The 26,805-nt window shown below is 45.5% G+C and overlaps 1 protein-coding gene across 1 annotated transcript in view; it reads right to left on the reverse strand.

Annotated features, from left to right (window-relative positions):
• Positions 1-26,805, reverse strand: part of spag16 (sperm associated antigen 16) — a 1,278,115-nt gene that overhangs the window by 1,095,560 nt on the left and 155,750 nt on the right. The window contains exon 9 of the mRNA XM_078551570.1: positions 26,196-26,326. Coding sequence (XP_078407696.1) covers positions 26,196-26,326 — 131 coding nt within the window. The remainder of the gene's footprint in view (positions 1-26,195; positions 26,327-26,805) is intronic.

Here is a 26,805-nt window from a genome sequence, read left to right on the forward strand (position 1 = left end):
AATAACCCCAACCTATCCAATCTCTCCTCGTAGCTACACTTTTCTAACCCTGGCAACATTCTTGTAAACCTCCTCTGCACTCTCTCCAGAGCTATTACGTCCTTCCTGTAATGTGGTGACCAGAACTACACACAATACTCCAGTTGTGGCCTCACCAGTGTTTTATACAATTCCAACATTATATCCTTACTCTTATATTCTATACCTCTGCCAATGAAGGAGAGCATTCCATATGCCTTCTTTACAACCTTGTCTACTTGAACTGCTGCCTTCAGGGATCTGTATATTTGTACGCCAAGATCTCTCACTCTTAGTATATTCCCATTTATTGTGTAATCCCTGTAACTGTTTGACCTCCCTAAATGTATGACCTCACACTTCTATATGTTAAAATCCATCTGCCACTTTACCGCCCACTCCACTTATCTATATCGTTTTGGAGATTATGGCTATCCTCTACACTATCCACTAATCGGCCTATCTTTGTGTCATCTGCAAATTTCCCAATTGTGCCCCCCACGTTCACGTCAAAATCGTTAATATATAACACAAACAGCAAGGGTCCCAACACCGAGCCCCGTGGAACACCACTTAAGACAACTTTCCATTCGCAAGGGTATCCATCAACCATTACCCTTTGTTTCCTGTTACAAAGCCAACCTTTTATCCAGTTTGCCACATTACCCTGAATCCCATGGGCTTTTACTTTCCTGACCAATCTTCCATGTGGGACCAAATGCCTTGCTAAAATCCATGTACACAACATCCACTACACGACCTTCATCAACCCTTCTTGTCACTTCCTCAAAGAATTCAACCAAATTTGTGAGGCATGACCTTCCTTTAACGAATCCATGCTGACCATCCCTGATTAGTCCATGCCTTTCCACATGACAGTTAATCCTATCTCTCAGGATTGATTCTACTAATTTGCTCACCACCGATGTAAGGCTAACTGGCCTATAATTGTATGGCATTTCCTTTGATCCCTTTTTAAACAATGGAACTATGTTTACATTTCTCCAGCCCTCCGGTACCTCCCCTGTATGTAGTGAAGATTGGAAAATCATCCTCAGAGCATCTGCTATCTCCTCCCTGACTTCCTTCAGCAGCCTCAGAAACAATCCATCTGGTCCTGGTGACTTATCAACTTTCAAAGATTTCAACCCTTCGAGTACTTCCTCTCTCTTTATGACTATCCCGTCCAATATCTCACAGTGTTCCTCCTGGACTACTATATCTACATCCTCCCTTTCCTTTGTAAGCACAGAGACAAAATATTAATTCAAAACCCTTCCCACAGTCTCTGCATCTACACACAAGTTTCCATCTTCATCTCTGATAGGTCCCACTTTTTCCTTAACTAACCTTTTAGCATTAATGTATTGGTAAAACATCTTTGGGTTATCTTTAACTTTACTTGCTAATCTTTTTTCATGCCCTCTCTTTGATTTCCTTATTTCCTTTTTTACTTCATCACTGCACTTTCTATATTCGTCTAGGCTATCTGCAGTGCTTAGTTCTTTGTGTCTATAGTACGCTTTCTTTTTCTGTTTGATCTTCCCTTGTATTCCTCTAGACAACCAAGGGGGTCTAGATTTGGCAGTACCACTCTTATTTTTGGAGAGGCCATGTCTACTTTGTACAATTAGGATTTCGCTTTTTAGTGCTTCCCACTGGTTTTTCCACTGTTTTATCCCCCAGCAGTGCTGTCAAGTCCACCTCAGCCAAGTCCCTTCTCATTTCTGCAAAATTTGCCTTCCTCCAGTTCAAGACTTTTACTCCTGCCTTATCTCTGTCCTTTTCCGTGGTAATGCTAAATCAAACTGAATTGTGATCACTGTCCCCGATATGGTCCCCAACTGTCACTTCACCCACTTGCCCTTCTTCGTTACCCAAGACTAGGTCTAGAATTGCATCTCCTCTCGTTGGGTTTGTCACTAATTGGTTGAAAAAATTTTCCTAGACACACTGCATGAATTTTTCTCCCTCAGCGTTCCTTATATTGTTTGAATCCCAGTTGATATTAGGATAGTTGAAGTCTCCCTCTTGTTCTTACAAACAGAAATTTGCCTACATATTTGTTCTTCTATCTCCCTTTCACTATTTGGAGGTCTGTATTATACTCCCAGTAGTGTGACTGCCCCTTTTTTATTTCTAAGCTCAATCCATAAAGTCTCATTTGTTGACCCATTTAGTATATCATCCCTTCTCACAACTGGAATTGATTCTTTAACCATTAGTGCTACCCCCCTCCTTTTTTATCTCCTACTCTATCATGTCTGAAGACTCTATAACCAGGGATATTAAGCTGCCAGTTTTGTCCCTCCTTTAGCCAGGTCTCCATTATAGCAATGACATCCTGCTGCCATGTGTCTACCTGTGCCCTTAACTCATCTACCTTGTTTGTAATACTCCTTGCATTGAAGTATAAACAGTTTAACCCCGTCAATTTCCCTTGCTGGACACTTTTTAAACTTTGCTTCTCCTGTAACTCCATGTCTATCACAATGTCCCTAGCTAATGTTCTACCTCCATTTTTCTGATCTGAATCTGACCTATCTGATCATACTCCTGGGATCCCATCCCCCTGTCACACTAGTTTAAATACTCCCAACAGAACTAGCAAAAGCCCCCACAAGGACACTGGTCCCAGCTCTGCCTTGGTGCGGCCCATCCGGTTTGCACAGGCCCCACCTTCCCCAGAACCAGTCCCAGTGCCTCAAGAATCTGAATTCCTCCTGGCTACACCATTTCTCCAGCCACGTGTTCATTTGGTCTATCCTCTTATTCCTGCTCTCGCTAGCACATGGAACTGGGAGTAATCCTGAGGTTATTACATTTGAGATCCTGCATTTTAATTTATCTCCTAACTTTCTGTATTGAGCTTGCAGGTCCTCATCCCTTAGTTTACCTATGTCGTTGGTTGGCACCAGGGAGGCAACATTCCATCCTTGATTCATGTTTGTGGCCACAGAAGCATCTGTCTGTGCCCCTAACTATTGAATCCCCTATCACTATAGCCCTGCCACTTGTTTTTCTCCCACCCCTCTGAGCAGCAGAGCCACCCACGGTGTCGTGAACTTGGCTGTTGCTGCTTTCCCCTGAGAGGCCAACCTCCCCAACAATATCCAAAGCGGTATATCTGTTAGAGAGGGGGATGACCACAGGGGACTCCTGCACTATCTTCCTGAGTCTTTTACTGTTCCTGATGGTCACCCATTCCCTTTCTGCCTGTGTAATCTTCACCTGTGGTGTGACCACCTCACTAAACACGCTATCCACGACTTGCTCAGCATCGCTGATGCTCCACAATAAGTCCACCCGTAGCTCCAGCTCTGAAATCCAGTTAGCTTGAAGCTGCATTTGGACACACCTTCCGCACACATGGTCATCAGGGATGCTGAAAGCGTCCCTCATTTCCCACATCCTGCAGGAGGAGCATATCACGGGTCTGAGTTCTCCTGCCATGACGTCCCTCTCGATTAAGCTAGTTACGCCCTTAAAAAAAATACGCTAGCTCAGGGCCTTATTTATGTTAGCTAGGAACTTTGTTTCTTGACTAATTATACTTGTACAGTACTACTCTATACTTTTTTTTATTATTTTCTTTAGTCAGACTTTACCAGAGTACTATATGCAGTTCTGGTCACAATAACACAAAGGAAATATTTAAGTGTTGGAAACACTTCAGATAATTAAACTAAGGGTAGGCTATTAAAACTCAGACTCTTCATCCTTGAAAAATGACAAATAAAATGGAAAGCACCAAGTCAGGGTGGTAGGTCAGTAGGTACATTCAGAGTACTGCTGGCAAAAGTTGCACTTAGGAAGCATTTTTTTTGTTCAAAATGACAAATATCTGAAAAAGTTGTATAGGTAGAATTACGGGGAAACTTGGAGCTATTCAAGGTCCTGAGATGGGAAGGATCATAAATTGTTATGAAAGATGGAGCTAAATGGCATCCCAAATCTAAGAACTTTGTGCTCCACAACTAGAAATACATTATCTTGCATATTAAATTCTTCGAACCAGTAACTACTAAGATTTCTAATACATGGCCCCAAGCATTGTAAATAACTTGTAAGTAACTGTGATTCTTCAAGTTCCACAAGATCTGCAAGAAAAAATTTCAGAACCCAGGTTCAGTGATTGCCATCTTTTTTCATGAATGGAAATTACTCAGTGTAGTTTACATACAATTTTTTAACCAATCTGTGTTACTTTTGTAATCTCACCAGGGCAGGAAAAAAATATCACATTATCATCTTTGTATTCTGCTTTCATCCCAACACGATAACACAGAGGCTTGCTATTCCATGGACTGAGAAGACAAAAGAAGTTTTACTTAAATAGTTACTTATTAATTCCCTTCAGCAATCTCCTGGTCTAAATTTTCCCATGGGCAATATTTTAATACTGCATAAACCCATTAATATTGAGTGAGTTAATGATGGCATTAAAGTAATACCAATCGTAAAATCTAGACCTCTCCAGCTCCTTTATCAGCAATCAACTGTTCATTTGATAGATTTCCACACAACATAAATTCTCCCAAGACTTCTCCTGGATTTTCAATAGTATTTGAAAGTTATGTATCACTGGGAATGTCATGTATTGTTTTATGTAAATAGGCCTGCAGCCAAGTGCAATAGATAAACTGAGGTGACAAGTTTTGGACTGGTTCAGGGAGCATAATGAGCTATGAATGCCAATAACTCTTCAAATACAACCATCTCCCAAAAAATGATTTTCAGCATCTTTCCACCTTAGCTATTCAATCCCATATTGCACCAATCACTGGAAATGAGGGGACAGGGGGTGGGGGTGCGGAATCTTCCGGTCCTGCCAGCAGTGGGAAGCTTGGTGGGCTGGGAGCTTAATTGGCCTGAGGCCAAAAGTCGGTTTCCCGACAGAGGGATGATCTGTAGTAATTCTGTTCTTGGGACTTTAAAGGCAGGTTAAAGGCAGGTCGAGCTGCTCGACAAACAATGTTGGGAAGCCCTTTTGCACACATTAACATATCATGCATGCTCATTAAAAGGCCACCTAGATGGAATTAAGTTCCCCGCCAGCAAGAAATTAGAACATTAATTTTTATGACTGTATATAAATGGTGTGCACCTGGTGAGGCTGATTTCTTCCATAGTTAACGATGAGTTGCCACTGCATTGTCCTCTTTGGGATCATCTGTAACTAGCAGACTTTGCTTCAAACCAGGTGGTGGCAGTAGAGGATGACCAAAGGAAGAGAGGCAGGCTTAGCAGGGAAGGGTGGAGCAGTGGCCAGACAGAAGAAGAAGGGATAGTGCAGACTGTCTCGGGAGGGATAATGCAGGCTGTTGGGGAGGGAGAGTGCAGGCTGTCAGGGGAGGGAGAGTGCAGGCTGTCTGGGGAGGGAGAGTGCAGGCTGTCCGTGGAGGGAGAGTGCAGGCTGTCCGTGGAGGAATAGCGCAGGATGTCTGGGGCCAAGAGAGGCAGGCTGATCCACTCAAACGGGTGTTGGTCATGCTTTTGGTTGGGGGTGGGGCTATCTGGGCAATGATGGTGGCAGAGCAAAGCGTCTAAAGGGTGAGGCCATGCATGTTGAGGTTTGAGTCCTGAGGGTTAAGATTAGGGTACTGGAAGGCAGAGGGTAAGGTGAAGGTGACACGGGGAGATAGGCAGTAGGGTGGCAGAGGCAGGGTTATGGTTGATTACTGTAGGGGTTCATGGGAGTGATTGTAAAAAGTCAGGTTAACGGTGGCCTCAAGGATGAAAGGGGTTAGGGTCATAATGGGCTTCTGCACTTGGATGGCAAGGGCTCAGCGGGGAGAGCAGAGATAAAGACATGAAGGGTAATGGGGGGAGGTGCAAGGTGAATGGGGGGAGATGAAGGATAATGTGGTGTTGGTGAAGGAAGATAGGGGGAACTTGGTGGGTGACAGTGGGAGGGTAGAAGGTTCTGGACCTTCATCAATAGAAGTTGTACATCACTGTATAACTTGAAATGTCTCAATGCAGTCCTATGGTGAAAGCCAGGACTTGAAGTGGGAGGAGGACCTTCAGCTGTGGGTGCAGTCACTGGTGCACTTAGTGGGCTAACTAATAATCATTAGTCAACTGGATGGAGAAGCAACGGGTAGACCGATGCTAGGTACAGGCCTTCCTATTGGCTGAATTGATCAGGGATGGAGGAAAAGTTTCAAACAATGTGATGACTTCGTGGGTCACTGCAATGTGTTCACAGAGCCGCTCAGGCACCCGCGATGAGGTTGAAGGCAACCTTGCCATTTGGCTAGTCATGGTGCAACTGAGGAGGAACTGATGCTGGGTGACCCAGCGCCAGGAACAACAACAGCCAGAGCAGCAAAAGGCAGTGGCTGCAGAGGCAGCTCAAAAAGCATTCTCAGAGGGATCCTAATCAGTTCACCAGTACCTGTTGGGCTGCCAGATTTGTACCAAGGAATCAACTTCAACAATGATGCCCAAGGATGCCTCCTACACAGTTCAGGATCCTTATACCTTGCACAACAGATGATGCAAGACAACAAATCGTGATCAAATAGGCCCACATTATCCATGGTTGCTCAGCAATGAAGTGTGACGCCCTTAAATGCATGCGATCATTTTAACAATTAGCAGCATAATGAGAATACAACAAGCATAAATATAGTGCAATTCTACATATATTTGCAATTGTGATTGGTATTTACAATGATTATACATCTGTGCCACCTTTGTGCCTTTAATATTTCTTTATCTTTCGTTTCCTATTCCTGGGTCAAAACCCTGGAAGCTTTCAGTCTAACCATACAGTTGGAAATACCTTCACCATGTGATTGCAGTGGTTCAAGAAGAAGTCTCATCAACACCTGCTCAAGGAAAACTAGGGATGGGCAATAAATTCCAGTCTTATTCATAACGCTCAGGAATGGATGAAAAAACTCTTTTCCTCATTGTGAAATTTTTCCTTCACTCACAGCCTAACACGTACAGTAACATTGTTCTTTTTATCCACATCAAGGTCTACATCAGTCACTTTGCCCACTCCCTCCACCTCCACTCTCAGGTAAAGTACTATACAGTAATTTGTACTGTAAGTGTGACAAATTTTATATTGTTCTTGTTTTCTTGCTTTGTTAAACAATTTCTCTAGTAAAATTGTCTTGAATTTACTCAAAAACAAAGTTTTTATTACCTCAGTACCTTTAAAAAGTCAAATTTTGGGATGGCTGGAACCTATCTAATTAATTTCCATTATAAAGTATGCTCGCCGTTCGTGATCTCGTCCTTTGCAAGAATTTGCGAGAACGTAACCCCTGTGCATGGCAGGACTTTACTGTATCTCTGCACAAAATCTCATTGTGTTCCTTGTTCTAAATGTGCATTGCCCATTGCACAGCCCTATTGCCTATGCCATCTTCTCATTATATAACTCCCTATAGAGGTACAGCAGCCACAGCATCCACATCTCTCAGCTTTGTTCATGCTGACCTTTCACACACCTTATCATTGGTGTTTCTCTTCATGAGCATCAGCCGGAAGACATCTACCCAGAAGGAATTATCTAGTCTGTAATGCAATATCACATAGTGAAGCACAAAGCATAAGGGGAAAACAGGAACATGGGTCCCTGGTAAGGAGCCCATCTTAGGAACTCAGTATTTAGAAGGATGGTTACAAAGCAGAAAACTCACGCAATTCAGTTAAGGAGGTGTCTATAAATGTATGGCAGACAATGGCTTAGACAAAGGATCCGCTAGCCATGTCTGCAGCAGCATTATGGGTTTATGCACAGTCTTCCAACTGATCCTGGAATGCATGCCAGGTGAAGTGTAATCTACAGAAGAGAACTCTGCAGCAGAGGATCCAAGGATAGTTTTAGCTCTGGCTTTCCAGCTGCCACCACTTCTGCAAAGAGCAGTGCAGAAAGGGTTATCACTCAGGGTTTCTGAGACCTGATTGGAACCATTCAGACCTGCCAATCAGTGGCTCAATAAATTTGATGCCCATTAATAATAGTCGTGAGGGTGATGAGACTGCATGATGAGGCCCTATATTAAGACAATGAGAGTCCTCTGCTATGTCGACAGCCCACTCAGACTGTGGAAGCAAATGACAGGGTAAGAGTTACCTTGCAGCAGCACAGCGCAGGTGGAGCAGATCCATCTGAGACTTCAGCTCTTCTCATGAGAAGGCTACTTAAGGGCTCTGCTGATAACCACCAGCTATCCATCCCTGAACATCCAACCGCTGAGGTATCACTAAGGAGTATTAGAAGAGTGGAATAGCACTGAACACACTGGTTCTGATTGATTTGTTGCAAAGGGAATGGCACATCTAACGTTTATGGAAATAAATTCATGTTTAATGAGAGGACGCAGTTGTTATGTGTTATCACAGTGATCAAAGAAGATCCATTTTATGTGAAGATTTCCCTAATTGTACCACCTTTGCAGCTAGCAAAGGTTCTTTGTCAAGTTCCTGGTCTTCCTTGATTAGCAGTTCATTAGTCTGCTGCCCAGGGTCAGTTTCTCCATTCTAGAATGCCAGAATGATCCTGGGTACTCTGTTGAGACTATACTGGAGAGCACCCTCAGACCTATAAAAGCATCTGAAGTACATCTCTTCACTAACTATACAGAAACTTTCCTGGATCTGTAAAGGAAGCTGGAATACTTGACTGACAAAAGATGACAGAATCATGACAGTTCCCTACATATCAGACATTTACCTGAATGATGATATGCCAGGCACCACATACCACCTGCACATTAAGTGAATGAAACTCTTTCCGGTTGATATAATTTGTAGCATTCTGCAATGTTGCACTTATGACAATGTGTGCCCCATGACTAGCCCTTGAACCTAGAAAAATGCAGGCACGCTATAAAACTAAATTGTCATTTCCCGCTGATGTGTCAGAAGCATTGGGAAAGAGATAAATTGGGCAGCTGTCCAAAATAGGACACTAAAATCAGATTTGTGCAGTGGTGGGCTGTTAAGTGATTAATGCGATACACTACAGCAGATGCTACATGAATGGAACCTATGGATCTCCCATGGGAAGCTCATCTTTCTGAGGCATTAACAACTTGACAAGCTCAGATGGGTTAGCAGAGTTGATGTTTCAAATACTGGTGGCGTGGTGTATCTTATCTGGAGAGACTAGCCTGACATGGTATTTACTTCAAACTGGTTTATTACACTATGTACACTATATACGTATTGAGCAACTAAGTAGGCACATCTCTCCTGGGTGCTGCCTGCACTATCTGTACAGTCTCTAACACATGACTGGTGATGTCACTGTTACCTCATGGTCTAGATCACTCATTACCATAACTATTCTATTAACCCCTTACACTACACCTCCCCCCCCCAAGTATACTACCAACTTCTTCAATAATGATGTTATTTTTGAACTATTTACATTGCATTTACTTTAAACTATTTACATTGCATTGGCTCTACCAGCTCCTCCCCACAAAGTCCACCGGTCAGAGGTTAAGTTTTTGTGGTGCCTTTACCACCCTCCCGGACTGCATTGTTGTGACTGCTAAAAGGGGCAAGTAGTCTTGAATTGGGTCCTGGGGTGGGTCAGCATCTCGCAAGCTGCTCCAAGTATCCTTGGGGTCTCCATCCCACATTATGTGGTAATTGAAGACCTGTATTCTCGTGGGCATCAATGAAATCAGGGCTCTCCTGTGGCGTTGGAAAGTATCAGACAGTGTTTGGACCAGATATGACTGTGGATGCTGCATTTTTTGATGGATCACACCTTCAGATTTATGATCGTGAATCCAAACCTTCTGGCCCGATATTAAGGGGGTTCCTATGGCCCTACGACTGGAGTTATACCAATGTTGTTGTTTCTCACAGAGGCCAGGCTATCTATTCCTCATCCTCTTGCGGTCAGCGGCGGTAATGTTAAGTTGGAGGTTCCTTGGCAGCGGAGGAACTTGTGTCTTCAAACGTCAGCCCATGGGCAATTCTGTTGGTGAGAAGCCATTAGCTAGAGGTGTAGCTCGGAAGTGCAGAAGGGCTGAATGCCAGTTGGAATTCTTGGTCATCAGAGTCTTGATGGTCCTCACTGCCCTTTCAGCCTCTCAGTTAGCTTGTGGATGGATGGGGGAACTGATGACATGGGTGATCCCATTGTCATCAGCAAATTTTCTAAAGTTGTCATTGACAAATTGTGGTACGTCATCTGAGATGATTTCATCTGGAAACCCATGTGTGTGGAACATGGTCTGCAGTACCTGATCACCAACTCAGCTGCAGTGGTGTGAAGTCACGACACTTCCAGCCACCTGAAGTAGTAAACTACAAGCAATGAGGTAAGTCTTTCCCTGAAAATCAAAGAGGTCGAGTCCCAGTTTCTGCCAAGGTCTCCCTGGGAAGCGGGATGATACTAGGGGCTCTGTGGATTTCTGGCTGTTAATTTTGTAGGCGTAGCAGGAGGGAACAAAATCTTGGACTGCCTGTGTAATGCCTGGCCACCACACAGATTGCAGCGTGCGTGCCTTGCACTTTGCAATCTCCAGGTGACCACCATGGAGCTTCTGGAGGATCTCTTCCCACATCGACGTAGGAATGACCAGGCAATGATCAAAAACCAAGGGCTGAATTTTCTGGCTGGCGATCGCTGCCCGTGATCGGGTCTGCGCCGCCATTTTACGCGGGCGGGCCGTTTAAGGCCCACCCAGCGTGAATCGTGGCTCCCGAGGACAGCAGGAGTGGACGGGCGGCGGTGGGTCTGCAATGACCGCCGAGTCCAATGGCAACCCGGCGGCCTGTTTTAAAAAGTTGCTGCAGCCTTTCCAATGCTGCCAATTATGCTAGTGGAAGGGCTTCCCATAGCACTGCTGGTGAGCAGGCCAGGCGGGAGGGTGGGGCAGGAGGGCACTGTGCCCTTGTTTTTCCGATGATTGCCTTGCTGCCCTCCTCGAAGAGGTGGCAGCAGCATGGCAGGTGGTCTTGGTACCCCAGGACGGGAGGAGGAGGCCCCCCCGACATGACCAAACGTGCCTGGGAGGTGGCGGAGGTGGTGAGATCCCGGGACGTGGTGCAGCGCACCTGGGTCCAGTGTCGCAAGCGCTTCAATGCCCTGTTGCGCTCAGGAAGGGTGAGGACCATGTTGGCATTGGTCACTTAACCCAACAGTTAAGCTTTCCCCCCCTGGCACCCCCCCACGCCAAGTATGAGTGTAGTGGCTGCATTGAATCATTGATGGCATGTGCCCTTCGCTGGGTGGGCCAGCAGATATTGCCCATGCCGAGGCCACCCTGAGAGGGTGGTGATGAGATGGGTTCTGCACCCGCAGCATGTGGTACACTGAGGCCCACATTACTATTTTGGGGGCAACCTGGAGGAGCTGCACCTAGGCACAGTGCTGGAACTCCAGGACATGTCAAAGTCAGGGTGATGACATGCTGGGAGGGGAGCTTCAAGGTGGCATGGCACCAATCGATCTGCTGTCCTCTGCGCTCCACGTACTTGTGCCTCCTTGCTATGGAAGGTTAGACCGTGTGATGCCTGATGTGATGTAGGCAGCATTTGACCAAAGGGGTGGGAGGGTGGGGACAGGCCTAGCATATTTGTGTGAGTGTTCGACAGCAACGGGGTGAGAAGACACTGGAGCCCTGCAATTTACCAATTTGGTTGGGATGGGCCATCCATGAAGAGAATCCAGGTACAATTAGCACTAATCAATGCTCTTCTCTCCTTTCCAGGAGAAGAATGCACATAATGCTGCTGAGCGGGTGAGGACTGGCGGTGGGCCGGCACAGTTAGCGATTCTCAGCCGTTTCAAGCAGGATGCCCTAGATTTGGAGAGGCGCCATGTGCCCAGGTCCACCAGTGACAGTGAGGCTGGGGTGCCACGGACAGGTATGTCTGCCCAGCAGTGAGGTCACCATTGTTCTCCCAGCAGCCATGGCAGTGCTGAATGTTCAGTAATTGAAGTTTGCAACATGGCTTGAACATTGCTTATGGAAGGATTAGCGCATAATGATCCGGGGACAGGGATACACATTGACATTGTCTCCACGTTAACTGATCCACTGTCCTTGTTCTTCCTTTCAGCATCAGCGGAGCAGGGCTGGGAGGAGGAGCAGCAGAGGCCCCCTCTCACACCTGAGGGGCCTGAGTCTCACCAGCGTCACACCATCTCTTCCCGGCAGGAGCCAGCGCAGATACTAGCGCCTCGGTGGGAATTGGAACATCGGCTAGTGTCCTCGGGCACAGCAGTGAGGGCACTTCACAGTCGCTGGAGGAGCTGGCAGAGACAGAGAGTGCCCATGGTGCCAGCAATCGGAGGACTGCAGGGGACCAGGCACATGCTCAGTCGGTGCCTGATGATGTGCCTCTGGAGTCGTCTGCGACTCAGCAAGCGCAGGAAATGTGGCCGGGTGTGTGGGTGCATCTGGGGGAGATACGTGAGGCTATGCTTGGCTTGGTGTCCGTGGTGAGGAGTCTACGCAGACTATCGCTGAAGCAATGAGCCTCATGTCTGAGCGCCATGCATCCTCCATGGAGAGAGTGGCGACTCTCGTGGAGAGGCTCCTCCAGGAGACCCATCAGGGCTTCCTGGGAATGCGCTTTGACCAGCAAGCCCTAACAGCGGCATTGACCTCAGCTAGTCAGTGCCAGTGTGGGAGATGGTCTGGGCACCAAGTGTCCCAGCTCGGTGCCCATCCATCCACGGTGAGCAGGGAGGTCCGAAGCGACCACATGTCGGCGCAGCAGCTGCCTGTCATCTCTGTGGGATCCTCTCAGGGCGCTCCGGATGAGGGCGGCAGCTCCTCTGCCCCTCTGCCAGAGACCGTTGCATCCAGTGAGGCTGCGACGACTGGGGAGATGCCAGCTGTGGAACTGGCAGATCGCTCCCAGGTGGGGCCAGCACAGGCTCCACAGGCCAGAGGACGACCGCCAAGGTCATAAAGGCCAACAGGCTGTCTCAGATGCCACTCCCAGTGAGGGGTCAGCACCAAGATGTAGCCCTGAAAACGTAAACATAAGGCAGCTTAAGCACACCACGCGTTTATCACTGGTGTTTTTGTGTTGGCCCGCAATGACGTTTTTATGAATTGGTGTGATTTTTAACACTTTTTCATTTTGTTTCATTAAGTTTCTTTGGTTGCAACAATAAATTCAGACATGTCACCATGGCTGAGGTTGCCTCTTTTGTTCTGTAGATGGATGGTTTCCAATAATATAATGTGTGCTTTGTGGGACATTCAGCTTTATTAACAAGGACCTTAGTTAATGTTCCTAACCAGGCAGATTTTGCACTTAGGTCTCGAATATGGAGCATACAGCCCAGGCTTGCCCTGAAGGTTCATATGTAGTGTGCCAGCTGAAGGATCGTTGGATTAAAGCCTCCCGGGTGTCCCTGCCTCCCTGGAGTTTGCCCCGGTCAGCGCCTACCCCCTCAGCATTTCCCTTGCTCATCCTCGGACTCACTGCTGGACTCATCGTGTGCATCCTCAGCCAATGTGTCTACATTTTCATTGTCCACAGCGTCCCCCCTTTCCAGCGCAAGATTGTGGAGAGCGTAGCATGCAACCACTATCAGCCACACACGATCTGAGGGGTACTGGAGTGTGCCCCCTGAGTGGTCCAGGCTTCGGAAGCACATCTTGAGATGACCAATGGCTCTCTCCACCACAGCCCTTGTGGAGGCGTGGCTCCTATTGTACCGCTGCTCAGCTTCTGTTCTTGGATGGCAGAGAAGTGTCATGAGCCACCTTCTGAGGGGGTAGCCCTTGTCACCCAGCAGCCATCCATCCAGCTGGGCTGGAGCACTGAAGAGCCCCAGGACCTGGGAGTGTCTCAGGATGTAGGCATCGTGGGAGCTGACTAGGTACTTTTCACAGACTTGAAGAATCACCATTCTGTGATCACACACTATCTGCAAGTTCATGGAGTGGAAGCCCTTCCTGTTGACAAAGGCACCGGCCTCACCTGCTGGCGCCTTGATGGCAACATGTGTGCAGTCTATTGCACCCTGGAAGCGGGGGAAGCCAGCAATGGCTGCGAAGCCTCTGGCTCACTGTGTCTGGCTTGCCTAGCCCCAACAGTAGCGGATGAAGGTCAATGCATGCCTGAACAGAGCGTCTGTAACCTGCTTGATACAAGTGTGGACAGCTGATTGAGAGACACTGCAAAGATCTCTCACTGAGCCCTGGAAAGAGCCAGAGGCATAGAAGTTGAGGGCAGTTGTGACCTTTAGAGCCACTGGCATGGGTTGTCCACCCACACAGTTAGCGGAGATCTCAGGCCCAATAATTTGACAAATATAGTTGACTGTCTCCCTTGAGAGACAGAGCCTCCTTCGGCACTGTACCTCAGGCATACTGAGGTAGCTGCTTTGCCGCCTGTATACCCTGGCAGCAGGATAGTGGCGTCTTCTGCGGCCCCTTCTGCCTTGGACTACCTCTTGGCACTGCACCTGAGCTCCCAAAGGTGATTCCCCTGGAGACTGCATGTGCACTCCAGGCCTCCTCCCCCTTCTAGCCCTCCCTTCTTCCTCAGAGGAGGTGCCTCCAGTGGAGATTTCAGCTCCCATTCCCAGGCTAAGGAAAGGATTCCTGAAACATGCAAGCCCAAAAAGGATTCCTCACTGCAGAATGCTGACCTGAAGGTTGTGAGTTCAGACCAAGCAGCTGGTATGCATTTTAAAGTATTGCAGATCACACAGGCAAGTATCGGTAACTTTGAAACATCAATATTTGACAGAGCGCACTCACGACCCCACCGAGCCCTCTTATCCCGCCCGTGGATGAGGATTATACAAATGTGTCCTACCAGCCTGCCTGTTGTGCCCGTGCACCGACCCAAAGATTGCATGGGCGCAGAAAAATCGCGGTCGATTGGCACCTCAGGGGCCCGTTAATTAATGGCGGACGCGCATCAAAGAGCATTGTGCGCCCGCCCAACGAAATATCACGATGCCGCGCAGTGATGTTGGGACGCTCGCCCGACGTCACCACGTGTCATTTTGTGCGCATGCGTGCGGGGCCTGGCCCCGTACGCCAACAGGAAAATTTTAGCCCAAGACATTATCCACAATGGTTAAGTGTGTACGTTGTTCTTAGCATTTATGGAGGGGCTGGTAAGCAAGACAATATTTGAACCAACCTTTCTGGCAGAGTTCTCATACTTGGGCACATTCTGCATCCTCCTTCTGAGTTCTTCAGACAACTAGCAACTTTCTGATAGAGATCGGCAAGAAGTTCATTATGCTTGAAGAGAATGTTTCTACCTTGACAATAAGTCTGAAATCCTAAGCGACAGTTTGGTCCACTGTAGTTCTGGAGGGGGCATCAGCCATGGGTTGCGACTTTCTGGGAACATACACAGCTGTGTAATGATAACGCATCAACCAAAGCCAGAACCTTTGAATGCAAATAGAGACATTTTGATACTCTCCGTGGAATTCAAAAGGGTAATTAGGGGTTTATGGTCAGTCTCAATGTGCCCAGGCCTGCTGAGGATGCAGTGGTGGCCACCACTGTGGGTAATGTTGGATCGTAATTTGCCAACACATCTGAATAGACCAGCTTTTCCTCGATACATTGAAATACACTGATTTGTTCAATGCCCAATAACCACTGTTGGCCCTTTCATAGAAGATCTCTTAAAGGTTCCATAATGGTAGATAAGTTTGGAATAAATTTGCCAACCTGATTGACCATTCCGAGAAATGTCTGGACATGAGTGACACACTTCAGTTAATGGCTTTCATTTTTTGGGAGCCTAACATGATACCCTGTCATTGAATATGCCCCAGAAATTTGATGGTGGTTTTGTCGAATTCACACTTCTCATTTAAAGTGAGGCCTCCTACTTATAGAGCTTTGAGAACCTCCCAAACCCTGTGGTCATGCTCTTCTCTTGTGGACCCATGCATAGGAATGTCATCCATGTGACAAATGATTCCTATTTACCTTCTAAGATACTGGACAGGATGTGTTGGAATATCTCTAGTGCTGATGAGATGCCGAAAGGAATGTGGTTAAAACAAAAGTGCCCAAACGGCATTATAAAGATTGCTAACAGTCTGGACTCGTGGTCGAGAGGTATTTGTCAAAACCCACTATCAGCATCAAGTTTGGTGAAGAGGACACTGTTGGCAAGCCTTGCTAGGCTGACATCCACTGATGTCATTGGGTGGATCTTCCTCTGGACTGCTTTGTCTAATTGTGTGAGGTCATTGCAAAGCCTGAGTTGACTGTTCAGTTTGGGGACTGTTACCAGTCCTGAACACCACCAGGTTGGTTCCATAACAGGTGATATGACATCTCTGTGTAACGTGAAGTCAAGTTCCTCTTTGACTTTGGCAGCAGAGGATATGGTACCCTGCTGGGGGTAAATAGGCACACCGGCATGGCATCTGGAAGCATTGTAATGTGGTATTCATGTTTTAGCGTGCCAAGCCCCTGGAAGAGCTGTGGGAATTCTGGGCAGAATTCAGTCCTGTTGTCTGGTTGAAGGATTTTGTCCACTTTTTGTAGGGTGCCTAGTTGCATGCACATATTTCTGCTGAGTAAAGAGATACTTTGATTACAGAGAATATAGAGGGTCACTGTGATCTTTCGCCCCTTGTGGCAAAGAGTGGCTGTGATCTGCCCTTTCATCTGCAGATTGGTTCCACCTGGACCTTGAAGTTTGATGACTGGACAAGAACTGTGTTGAGCCATGCTGAGTGATCAGCTAGTAATGAAACAGTAGCACCAGTGCCAAGCTTAAAGTGGGTTTTAAAACCTTTAACTTCCAAAGTGATGGACCAGAAATCCTGCTGATGGTCCTGTACTTCTCCCAGGAAATCTGAGAAAGCATTTGTTGTTTGTGGTCTATGTTATGGGTGACCTGTAAGTTGCATTTGTTCTGTTGTTTTCTTCCCTTCGTGGAGGTTTTAAATGTACAGAAGTGTTGGAAGTGTCCTGCCCTCCCACATCGGAAACATTCTGTGCCCCCTGCTGGGCAATCCTGCTGTCTTTGTTGCTTCTTTGCAATGCAGCATAAGCACTTCAACATGGCTGCTGTAGGGTTTCCCACCCTTTTGGCCAGTTTGGTGGGCTTTTGCATGGGCGGAGCCTTTGGGACTAAACAGTGAGCAGCCATCTCCAGCGCCTCAGTGGGTATCGTTGAGTCAGAGGCCGATTTCCCTTCCTCAGTTCAGCCTGACTAGCGCCATGAAGTGGTCAATCAAGTGTGCAGTCATCTTTCAATACCTCATGTTCGCGACATCTAGCTAACTTGAATTGGTGGGAGCGATTCGATGGATTCCCCAGGTTTGTGAGATGCCTTGTTGAAGCACGCTCACCTGGCAACAGGGTTCCAGTTTGGAGTGAACAACACATCAAGAGCTTTTAAAACAGATTTGAAGTCTGCAGAAGTCTCCCCTGTCTGAGGAGGATCTATTCACTGATCGACCCTATGGCATAGAGGAATGAACTAACCTGATGCTTCTGCTCTCTGGTAAGGAGACCCAAGGCTGCTCAGTACCTCAAGAAGTTCTCTCGCCAGGTCTTCCAATACTGGCCTCTGTATGGGCTCTCAAGATTTTCGAATGGACCAGGTAGGGGAAGTGACTGCTTGTCGAGTGCTGCCATCGCTACCCTCTTCTGTTGACCTCCTGCTTAGGTACACTTGCGGATTTCCATTCCGATCCAAAATAAGGGATACAATCCTTAAGGGGGTGCAGGAGCAGAGGGGCCTTGGTGTATATGTGTATAGATAATTGATGGTGGCAGGACAGGAGGGGAGAGCAGGTAATGAAGCATACAGTATCCTGGGCTTTATTAATAGGGGCATAGAGTACAAGAGTAGGGAGATTTGCTGAGCTTATATAAGACACTAGTTAGACTTCAGCTGGAGTATTGTGTACTGTTCTGGGTGCCACACTATAGGAAGAATGTGAATGCATTGAAGAGAGTGCAGAAGAGGTTTACAAGACTTGTTCCAGGGATGAGGAGCTTCAGTTATGAAGATAAGTTGGAGAGGTTGAGACTGTTCTCCATAGAGAGGAGAATGCTAAGAGGAGATTTGATAGAGGTGTTCATAATCATGGGAGGGCTGGATAGAATAAGTAGGGAGAAACTGTTCTCGCTCATAAAAGGATCAAGGACGAGAAGGCACAGATTTAAAATGATTTGCAAAAGAAGCAAATGTGATGTGAGAAAAAACTTTTTCACACAGCGAGTAGTTCGAGTCTGGAATGGACTGCCTGGAAGTGTGGTGGAGGCAGGTTCAATCGAGGCATTCAAGAGGGCATTAGATGATTATTTGATTAGAAACAATGTGAAAGCGTATGGGGAAAAGGCAGGAGAGTGGCACTAAGTCATAATGCTCATTCGGAGAGCCGGTGCAGACACAATGGGCCAAATGGCCTCCTTCTGCGCCGCAACATTCTGTGATTCTGTGAGTTCACTGCTTTCCCTTCCTCCCTAAATCGCTCCCTCCATATAAATTCTCTTACCGATATTAATAGACACCCCCAGAACCTTATTATTGCAAATGGCCTCGCTAATCCCGCCATGACTATCGCTAATGAACCATTTCCTTATATTGCTCTCTACCAATATTCCCCTTCCCCCATCTTTATTTTTTCCTGTTTTTGGCCCTGGAAAAAAAACTCTCCCTCAAGTCTCTTACCACTGTACTTTCAAATTCCCAACTATCTAACATTTGGCCCATGGTTCATCATGCCATTTCTGCTGCTACTGATTTGCTAAATCATGCCCTCTCCACCATTTTTGACGTGCTTGTCCTCACTAAAACTGTTACACGTGTTCCCCCTGGTATACCCTCTATCTTCACACCTAAGTCTAAGGAACACAGATTTGAATGGCTTTCATGAAGAATTGGTTGAATGATCCATTGTCAGAACTGGCTAGATCACATAAAGCATTATTGGGTCCTGTTTACCCACAAAAGCCATTCGAAGATCATCCAGGAAAGCAAAGATAACACCTGGTTTCACTTCTTCACCAAAATTGGCTTCTTAAACCATCCTCCCCTTCACCCTGCATCCTTACCTCCAACAAGGAGTTCTTGAACTTTTCTGATACAAAGATCGGCACCATCCATTCAACTGCCTCTGCTGCTTCCCACCATTACCTTCGTTTCATGTGAACAAATTTCTGCTCATCTTCGTCCCTAATCTAACCATGAATTCGCAACCTTCTCCAATTTCTTTCCTATCTCCCCTTATGTCCTCTCCAATCTCATCTTGTCAATGAGACCCATCTCTTGCTCCCTTGACCCTTTTCCCACTAAACTGCTGATCACCCAACTTCCCTTCCTGGCTCCTATGTTAGATAATATTATTACAGGTTCTCTTACCTCAGGCATTAAAGGAAAGAAAGATGTGCATTTATCTAGAATCCTTCATGAACACAGGATGTTCTAAAGCGCTTCACAGCCAATGAAGTATTTTTGAAGTGTAGTCACTGTTATAATGTAGGAATGTATTGATCCCCTCTCATGCAAATCTGCCATCATCACCCATCTCCGCAAAAAAACCTTGATCCCGCCTTCCTTGCAACTACTGCACCACCTCCAACCTCCCTTTCCTCTCCAAGGTCCTTGAATGCGTTGTCGCCTTCAAAATTCATATACCTTTCTTTTGAAACTTTATGTTTGAATGCCAAATGATATCCTATGTGACTATGACGAAAATAAAATGTCTCCTTCCTTGTCCTTCTGAATCTATCTGCAGCCTTTGACCTGGTTGACCACAAAATTCTGCCCCGATGCCTCTCCACCATCATCCGGGTGGGTTGTACTGAACTTGCCTGGTTCCCGTCTTATCTATCCAATCGCAGCCAGAAATTCACCTGCAATGATGTCTCTTCCCACCCCCACACTATTACTCTGGTATCTCCCAAGGATCTATCCTTGGCCCCTTCCTATTTGTCATCCATGTGGTGCACCTCAGCAGAATCATCCCAAAACACAGCAGCAATTTTCACATGTATGCTAATGACACCCAGCTCTACCTCAACACCACCTCCCTCCCTTGATCTCTCCAGTGCCTTTAAACTGTGAGATGCTTTTCTAATATCCAGTACTGGTTGAGTAATAAGTTCCTCCAGCTGAATATTGGAAAGACAAAAGCTACTATCTTCCGGCCTTGCCACAAGCTTCATCGCTTGCCACTGACTTCATCCCTCCCCCTGACAATTGAATGCGGCTGAACCAGATTATTTGTAACCTTGGCATCATTTATGACCCCGAGATGAGCTCCTGGCCACATATATGCATCATCACTAAGGCCTCCTATCCCCATCTCCGTAACATCACCCAACAATACCTCTTCTCAGCTTATCTGTTGCCAAAACCATCATCCATGCCCTTGTTACCTCTAAACTTGGCTATTCCAATGCATTCCTGGTCTGCCTCCTTTGTTCTACCCTCCGCAAACTTGAGGTCATTTAAAACTCTGCTGTTGGCATCATTACTCATACCAGGTCTCATTTACCCATCGCCCCCATGGTGACCTACATTGGCTCCCAGTTAAGCAACTCGTCAATTTTAAAATTCTCATCATTATTATCAAATCCTTTCAACCTTACAGTCCTCTGAGATCTCTGTGCTCTACTAACATTGGCTGCATTTAATGAACTAGAAATCAAAAATGACTTGGGTATTGATTATTCTGAATCAAGATTGGATGCTGGTATGATGACCAAACAGAAGTTCAAGAATGGAAATTGTCTAGGGATTCACAACATCAATGTAGAACTGTTAAAAGCAGTCAGCAAACTGACAAAAATGCATAGTGATAAAGTGAGGAAATTTCAACTGCTGGCCATTTGTTTCTCACCTGAAAAGTGAACAGCTGATAGTGGAAAGTTTGGTAAGGTCTTCAGGCAGGGCTTTAAATGAACACCCAACATTCCCCACAACACAGTAGGAGGCTGATAAAAATGAAAAGGCTGGGTTTATTTGTATTGCAATACTAAGGGGAGCACTTCCTGCACATGTGCAGTTGCAGTCTGTGTCAGTGTCAGAGCGTCAGCTGCGTACATTAAAACAAACAAGTTGGGTTGACACAGACTAACAATAAAGTTCAAGTTACCCATTTTTAGGTGCATTCAATCCTTAACCAATTGCAAGTTCTTGGATCTAGTCCATGTATCATTTATCAACTGTTCCCTCTGTAAAACATACTTCTGACAATTCAGTAAATGATGAAGATATATTATCAGGAAGTTTCAGTAAATGAGATTCTAAACTTCCAATGTGGATAACTGATTTTAATATTTGATTTAAGGACATGTATTGGTAAAAAAATGTGGTCAATAAAATCTATTTTGACTAAAATGCTTAAGAAAAATTTCTCAATGTGGGACTTGAAATAATGACCCTGTGATTGAAAGTCCCATTATGTACCAAATCAGGGAACTGGGGTGAATTACTGCCAGCAAATTATGTTTATCTATGTGCTACAGTGAAATCAATTCCAATCTCAAACTCCTCCCACTGACCAGGCCAAGTGCACATGCGCAACTGTTCCTGACACCTTGTTGGTTGATAGCAGGAGTTACAATTATATGAAAATCAGGGACCTAAATTGGCCGTAAAATTCCAAATGATTGTGTAGAAATTGGTGGATCATACACTAAGTACCATCTGTACAGGGCATTGAGTGGCCTAGCCACTGGAGGCCATTCAGAAACAGATCTTTTTATTTCTGATCTTTGTGGGGTCAAAAAGAACATTTGTGAACCTCTCAATCCCACAAATTTCTGCCAGTCCAATGTGCCAAACTCTAATAAGAATGAAATGCCAGATTTGAGAAAATGAACACTTTGCATTGCTTTCACTGTCCAGGAAGAGGACAAATAATACCTATCCCAGAGATCCTAAAAATAAGTGAAGAAAAATAGCTTAGTGGATTTAAAATAAGAAAAAAATGGTAATGGAGAAAATAGTAGGGTGTAATATAGACAATTCTCTAGGACCTGATGGTTCCCACCTCAGGCTTTTAAAAGTAAATGGGTGAGCAAACTATTGACGCGTTAGTCATTATTTTCAAAAGCTCTCTAGATTCAGGAATCATGCTTTTGGTTTGGAAAATTTCATATGTCACATTATTACTTATTATAAGGGGAAAAAGAGAATTCAGGTAACTACAGACCTGACAATGTCAATTTTGAAGCAGTTTCTGGATACTATCATCAGAGATAGAGGGCTAAAATTGAAATTTATGGCAGATAGAGTTGGATGTGGAGAAGTTTGAGGTCAATCCATTTTGGATCTAAGAAAGACAAATTGGAATATTTTATGGATGGTGGGAGACTATGCTCTGGGGATTTTCAATCAGAATTGTGCAACCAGTTTAGGTCCCTGGTTCTCATATCATTGTAACTCCTGACGCCAACTGGAAAGGTGTCAGGAACATTTGCGCATGGGCACTCCGTCTACACAGAGGCCAATGGCACAACTGTTCCTGGCGCCTCTCTGGTCAGCGGCAGGAGTTTGGATTGGCATTGATTTCACTGTAGCACGTAAAAAAACAAAATTTGCTGGCAACAATTCACCCCAGTTCCCTGATTTGGTAGATAATGTGACTCTTAATCATTGTCCATGTACACAAATCACTTAAAGTTCAGGTACAGGTACAAAAAATAATCAAAAAGACAAATGGAATATTGTACTTTATCTGAGAATGGTGGGGTGGGGCAGGGTAGGGGTAGTTTGAAATTCAAAAGTTCAGGAATGATGCTTTAGCTGTATAGAGTCTTAGTCAGACCCCATCTGGATCTCCTGCATTCAGGTTTCAGCATCAGAATATATTGACCTTGGAAGGAATACAGCGCAGAGTCACAAGAATTATAACCTTTAACAATTAACGCTTAAAGGTTTAAGTTATAAGAACAGGTTGCATAAACTTGGTTTCTTTCCCCTTGAGTTTCAAATGTTGAGAGCAGATCAAGTTACTGTCTTTAAAATGATTAGCATTCAATAGTACAAAACCCTTGTTGGTGAATGCAGAATCTGAAACTTGCTCCCACAAATAACTGGATTCTGGTTCAACTGAAATTTTCAAGACTAAGATTGATAGGTTCTTGTTGGGTAGGCTTTAAAGGGATATTGTACAAAAGTGGGTAAATGAAATTGAGGTACAAGTCAGCCATGATATAATTAAATAGCAGTATGGGCTCAAGGGGTTGAATGGTCTACTCCAGTTCCTGTGGACTATGGCAGTAAGAAGCTTTGAATTGCTGAAATCCTCAGAGCCTGAACACTATCATGCTGTGTTCTAGAAAGCCCTATCTCCATAAGCTCATTCCTCTACCACTGTAACTGCTACCCTACATGCTGGAGATAGAGACCCTTCCAGACATTCTGAGGCAGCCACAATCACATTGGTACTTAAGATAAGGATTCTGCTCAGTACTCGCGATATTTATCTATATTCTTTCTCAATTAATGGTCAAGATTTCAGCCTGCAAACCAGATCATCCCTTAGCTGCTCTGCAGACCAAGAGGCTTTATAAGATGTTGCCTTTCAAGGGACACCAGTGCTGGGGTTTTCCGTGCCTGCTGGCATCTGGAGTGTTCGATGGCATGAGCAGACAATATGATGCGATTGATTTCATGACGGCGTGAAACCAGTTTGCGATTGTCTGCTCAGCTCGCTGATGCCAGGCCGCATTTCCCACCATTGGACATGGGAACTTCATTGAAATACATCAGCATATCATTATAAGGCCAGCCCGCTGGACTCATTCCCCCTCGCTGGATCGTCCGCCCACATCAGTGGGAAAACAGGCCGACATGTTTCACAACAGCACATAAGCAACATGCACCTGGTGGGCTGCACTTCATTCAGGAATTCAAGGTTTGTTTGTCTACCTTGCTTCAGTAGAGCACTCACAATCATCAGCGCCAAGCTTCAAGACCGCACATCACTTCTAGGGAGCTCACGGGTAGGTCTCTACCTACCAGATCAGCCATATGTGAGTGGCTTTTCAATGGTTGGAGGTCAAGGTCTTGCTTGGGGAAGGGGGAGAAGTTGCCTCAGACAAGGGAAGAGGCTGCAGGATGAGAGCTGTACTGGGGAAGGAGGGTATCCCCAGGTGTGTAGGGGGGCACATGTTGATCTGTGAAAGTGGCCTCAAGATGGTGAGGACAGAGGATGCAGTCTCCAGAGGAGATGAGGCCAGATTGATATGTGAGGGTATGTGTGTGAGAATGGGTGGTGATGTCCCTTGACCTGGCAGTAAGTGAGATGCCAGTGAATGTGCGATGGACTTAAGTGTGTGAGTTTAGAGTGATGAGATGGTTGTCATACCCTGGCTGCACGGATGAGATCATTCAACCTCTATCTGCATTGGATAGCCAACCTCTTCTGTGCAGCATTGCCACTGACCACTGCTGCCATTGCCTACCAAGCTGAACTGGTAATGTAGCTGCCCCTTCTGCGGCCAGAGCGGGAGTAGAGGACATCACAGTGGGCCTCCATGGCGTCCAAAAGGCACATGAGGGCTGCAGTCTTCTTGTTCTTTGGAGCCATGTCTTCTTTGCTGCAGTCCTGGGCCGGAAGCACAGAGCGCGGCCGTGCTTTAAATGTGGTGCCTGGCATGATGAAGCGACGAGGTGATGGCGTGGCAGGCAAATGAGATCCCGCCCACTATGGAAACGGTGTGATTTACGGGAATGCATAAGTAATGCGGTGAGTTTGGGACGATACAGCATGAAAAGCCACCATCGCGGCCAGCGAGTAAAATGTCATTTTACCTGCCCACTACCATGCTTAGTGCAAATCTGGGAAGATTCCACCCCAGGAGCCTATTCAATTAAAATCATTGTGCTCTTCCTGTTTTGGAAAAAAACATTCAAGGGTCTAAAACATAAAGGAAAAGCATAAAATTAAATACAAGCGAAAAAATTTAGGGGAGGATGGCGGTGTAGTGGTAATGTCACTAGATTAGTAATCTGGAAACCCACGCTAATGCTCTGGGGACACTGGTTCAATTCACACCACAGCAGCTGGTGGAATTCAAATTCAATCCATAAATCTGGAATTATATTCTCAGTAATGGTAACCATGAAACCATCATCAATTGTTCTAAGAATTGTCACAGCTCACTGGGGGCTGTAACATCAAGCCCCACTGTTCCCTGAGCTGTGGCAAATGTGAAAAGTTTGACCAAACCACCAGATTCCCCAATTCTACCTAACTGTTTAATTTAGGTTAACAGAATACGAGCACCAGGTTTGTAAACTGTTTATTGAACAAATTGTCTTTAACTAGTGGCAAAAGAAAGAAGTATGAACTGCTAACTTCTAACGTTATAATTTAAACTCTACTCCTTCTTAAACACCTATACACAAACACAAACGCACACAAACACAAAACATGGATTTTAAGGGTGAGATAAAACAGTTCAATAGCACCAATCCGGAGTACAGGATTAGGTGAATTGATTTTGATTGATGTCTTCCAAATTCCTTGCAGTTTGTTGTTGATGACACAAGGTGATCTCCCAGCACTTTCAATCTGTGGTTCACTGGTTGAAAAACTTGCTTTTCAATGACTCTACTGGTGGTTTTTCCCTTTTTCCTCTTGACAGGGGTTTTCAGAGAAAGCAGATTATAGAGATGTGAGGAATAGCCAGCCAGCTACTTTGGCTGAATTACTGGAATCTTACAAACACAGGAGAGAGGTTTTAGGTCTTCCCTCTTTGCAGGCTAAGAGCTGTACTGCCTACACTGTTACCACACAACACCTTGATCACCTGGTCAGGAACCAATTAAAATGCTGTCGTCAGGCAGTTCCCCATAGTCCAGGACTCCTTTCTGGCACAATCCTGTTCTTTTATGGCTTACTCTGTTCCAGGATAGTAACAATGTAGATATTCCTCATCCTATTCCAATGAACATGTTTTTCAAACTGCAGCCATGCTAGTTTTTAAAGCCACAGTCCAATTTTAAAGCCACAGTCCAAGTAAAGTAAAAATAGGTTATTTACAGAATCCATCTGATTCACTAATATCCTCTGCCACCTGGTCTGGCCTACATGAGACTCCAGACCCACAGCAATATGGTTGACTCTTAACTGCCTTCTGAAATGGTATAACATGCCACTTAGTTCAAGGACAACTAGGGATAGATAACAAATGCTGGCCTTACCACATCCACATCCTATGAAAGAATAGAAAGACAAGAAAATATTTTGGATGCTTGCTCACCAAATGCTTTGTTGAATCTTGAGGTGGATCATAATGATGTCTTTCCTCTTTAGCTTCAGCAAGCACTCTAGCTTCAGCAAGCACTTTATGGCTAGAACCATCTTTTCTACATTCGCTGTGACCCTTACAGCCTGTTTGAAATAGGAAACATAATGGTTAAGTGATAGCGCCCTCGCTGAGGCAGATGCATTATAAATCTGACAATATAATTACTCGATGTATAGAAATGAAAAGACAAAAAAAGTCTTCATGAAGCACTGAAGGTGTCATTCAATGTGCAGTTCAACATTAAAACACAAATGGACATGTAAATATCACTATAAACTGAAAAGTCCCACTTTTTAAAATGTCCTATTCTTAGACGTTAAACATGGGGCAGAACTTCCTGCTCCCATCAGCGGCAGGAGTCGTGATTTGGCGTGAATGAAAAAGTCAGTTTCTCACCAGCAGAAAATTAATTTGGAACTTTGTTCTCCTGACTTTGATGGCGGGTTAAAGCCGGTTCGAGTTTCCCGCTGAGCCATGTCACAAATCACATTTGCATTCATTTACATCTCATGAATGCTCATTAAAAGGCCAAACTGCCGGAATTACGTTCCCGCTCCAAATT

The sequence above is a fragment of the Cetorhinus maximus genome, chromosome 11 (genome assembly GCF_964194155.1).
Source record: "Cetorhinus maximus chromosome 11, sCetMax3.hap1.1, whole genome shotgun sequence".
Taxonomy (NCBI): Eukaryota; Metazoa; Chordata; class Chondrichthyes; order Lamniformes; family Cetorhinidae; genus Cetorhinus; species Cetorhinus maximus.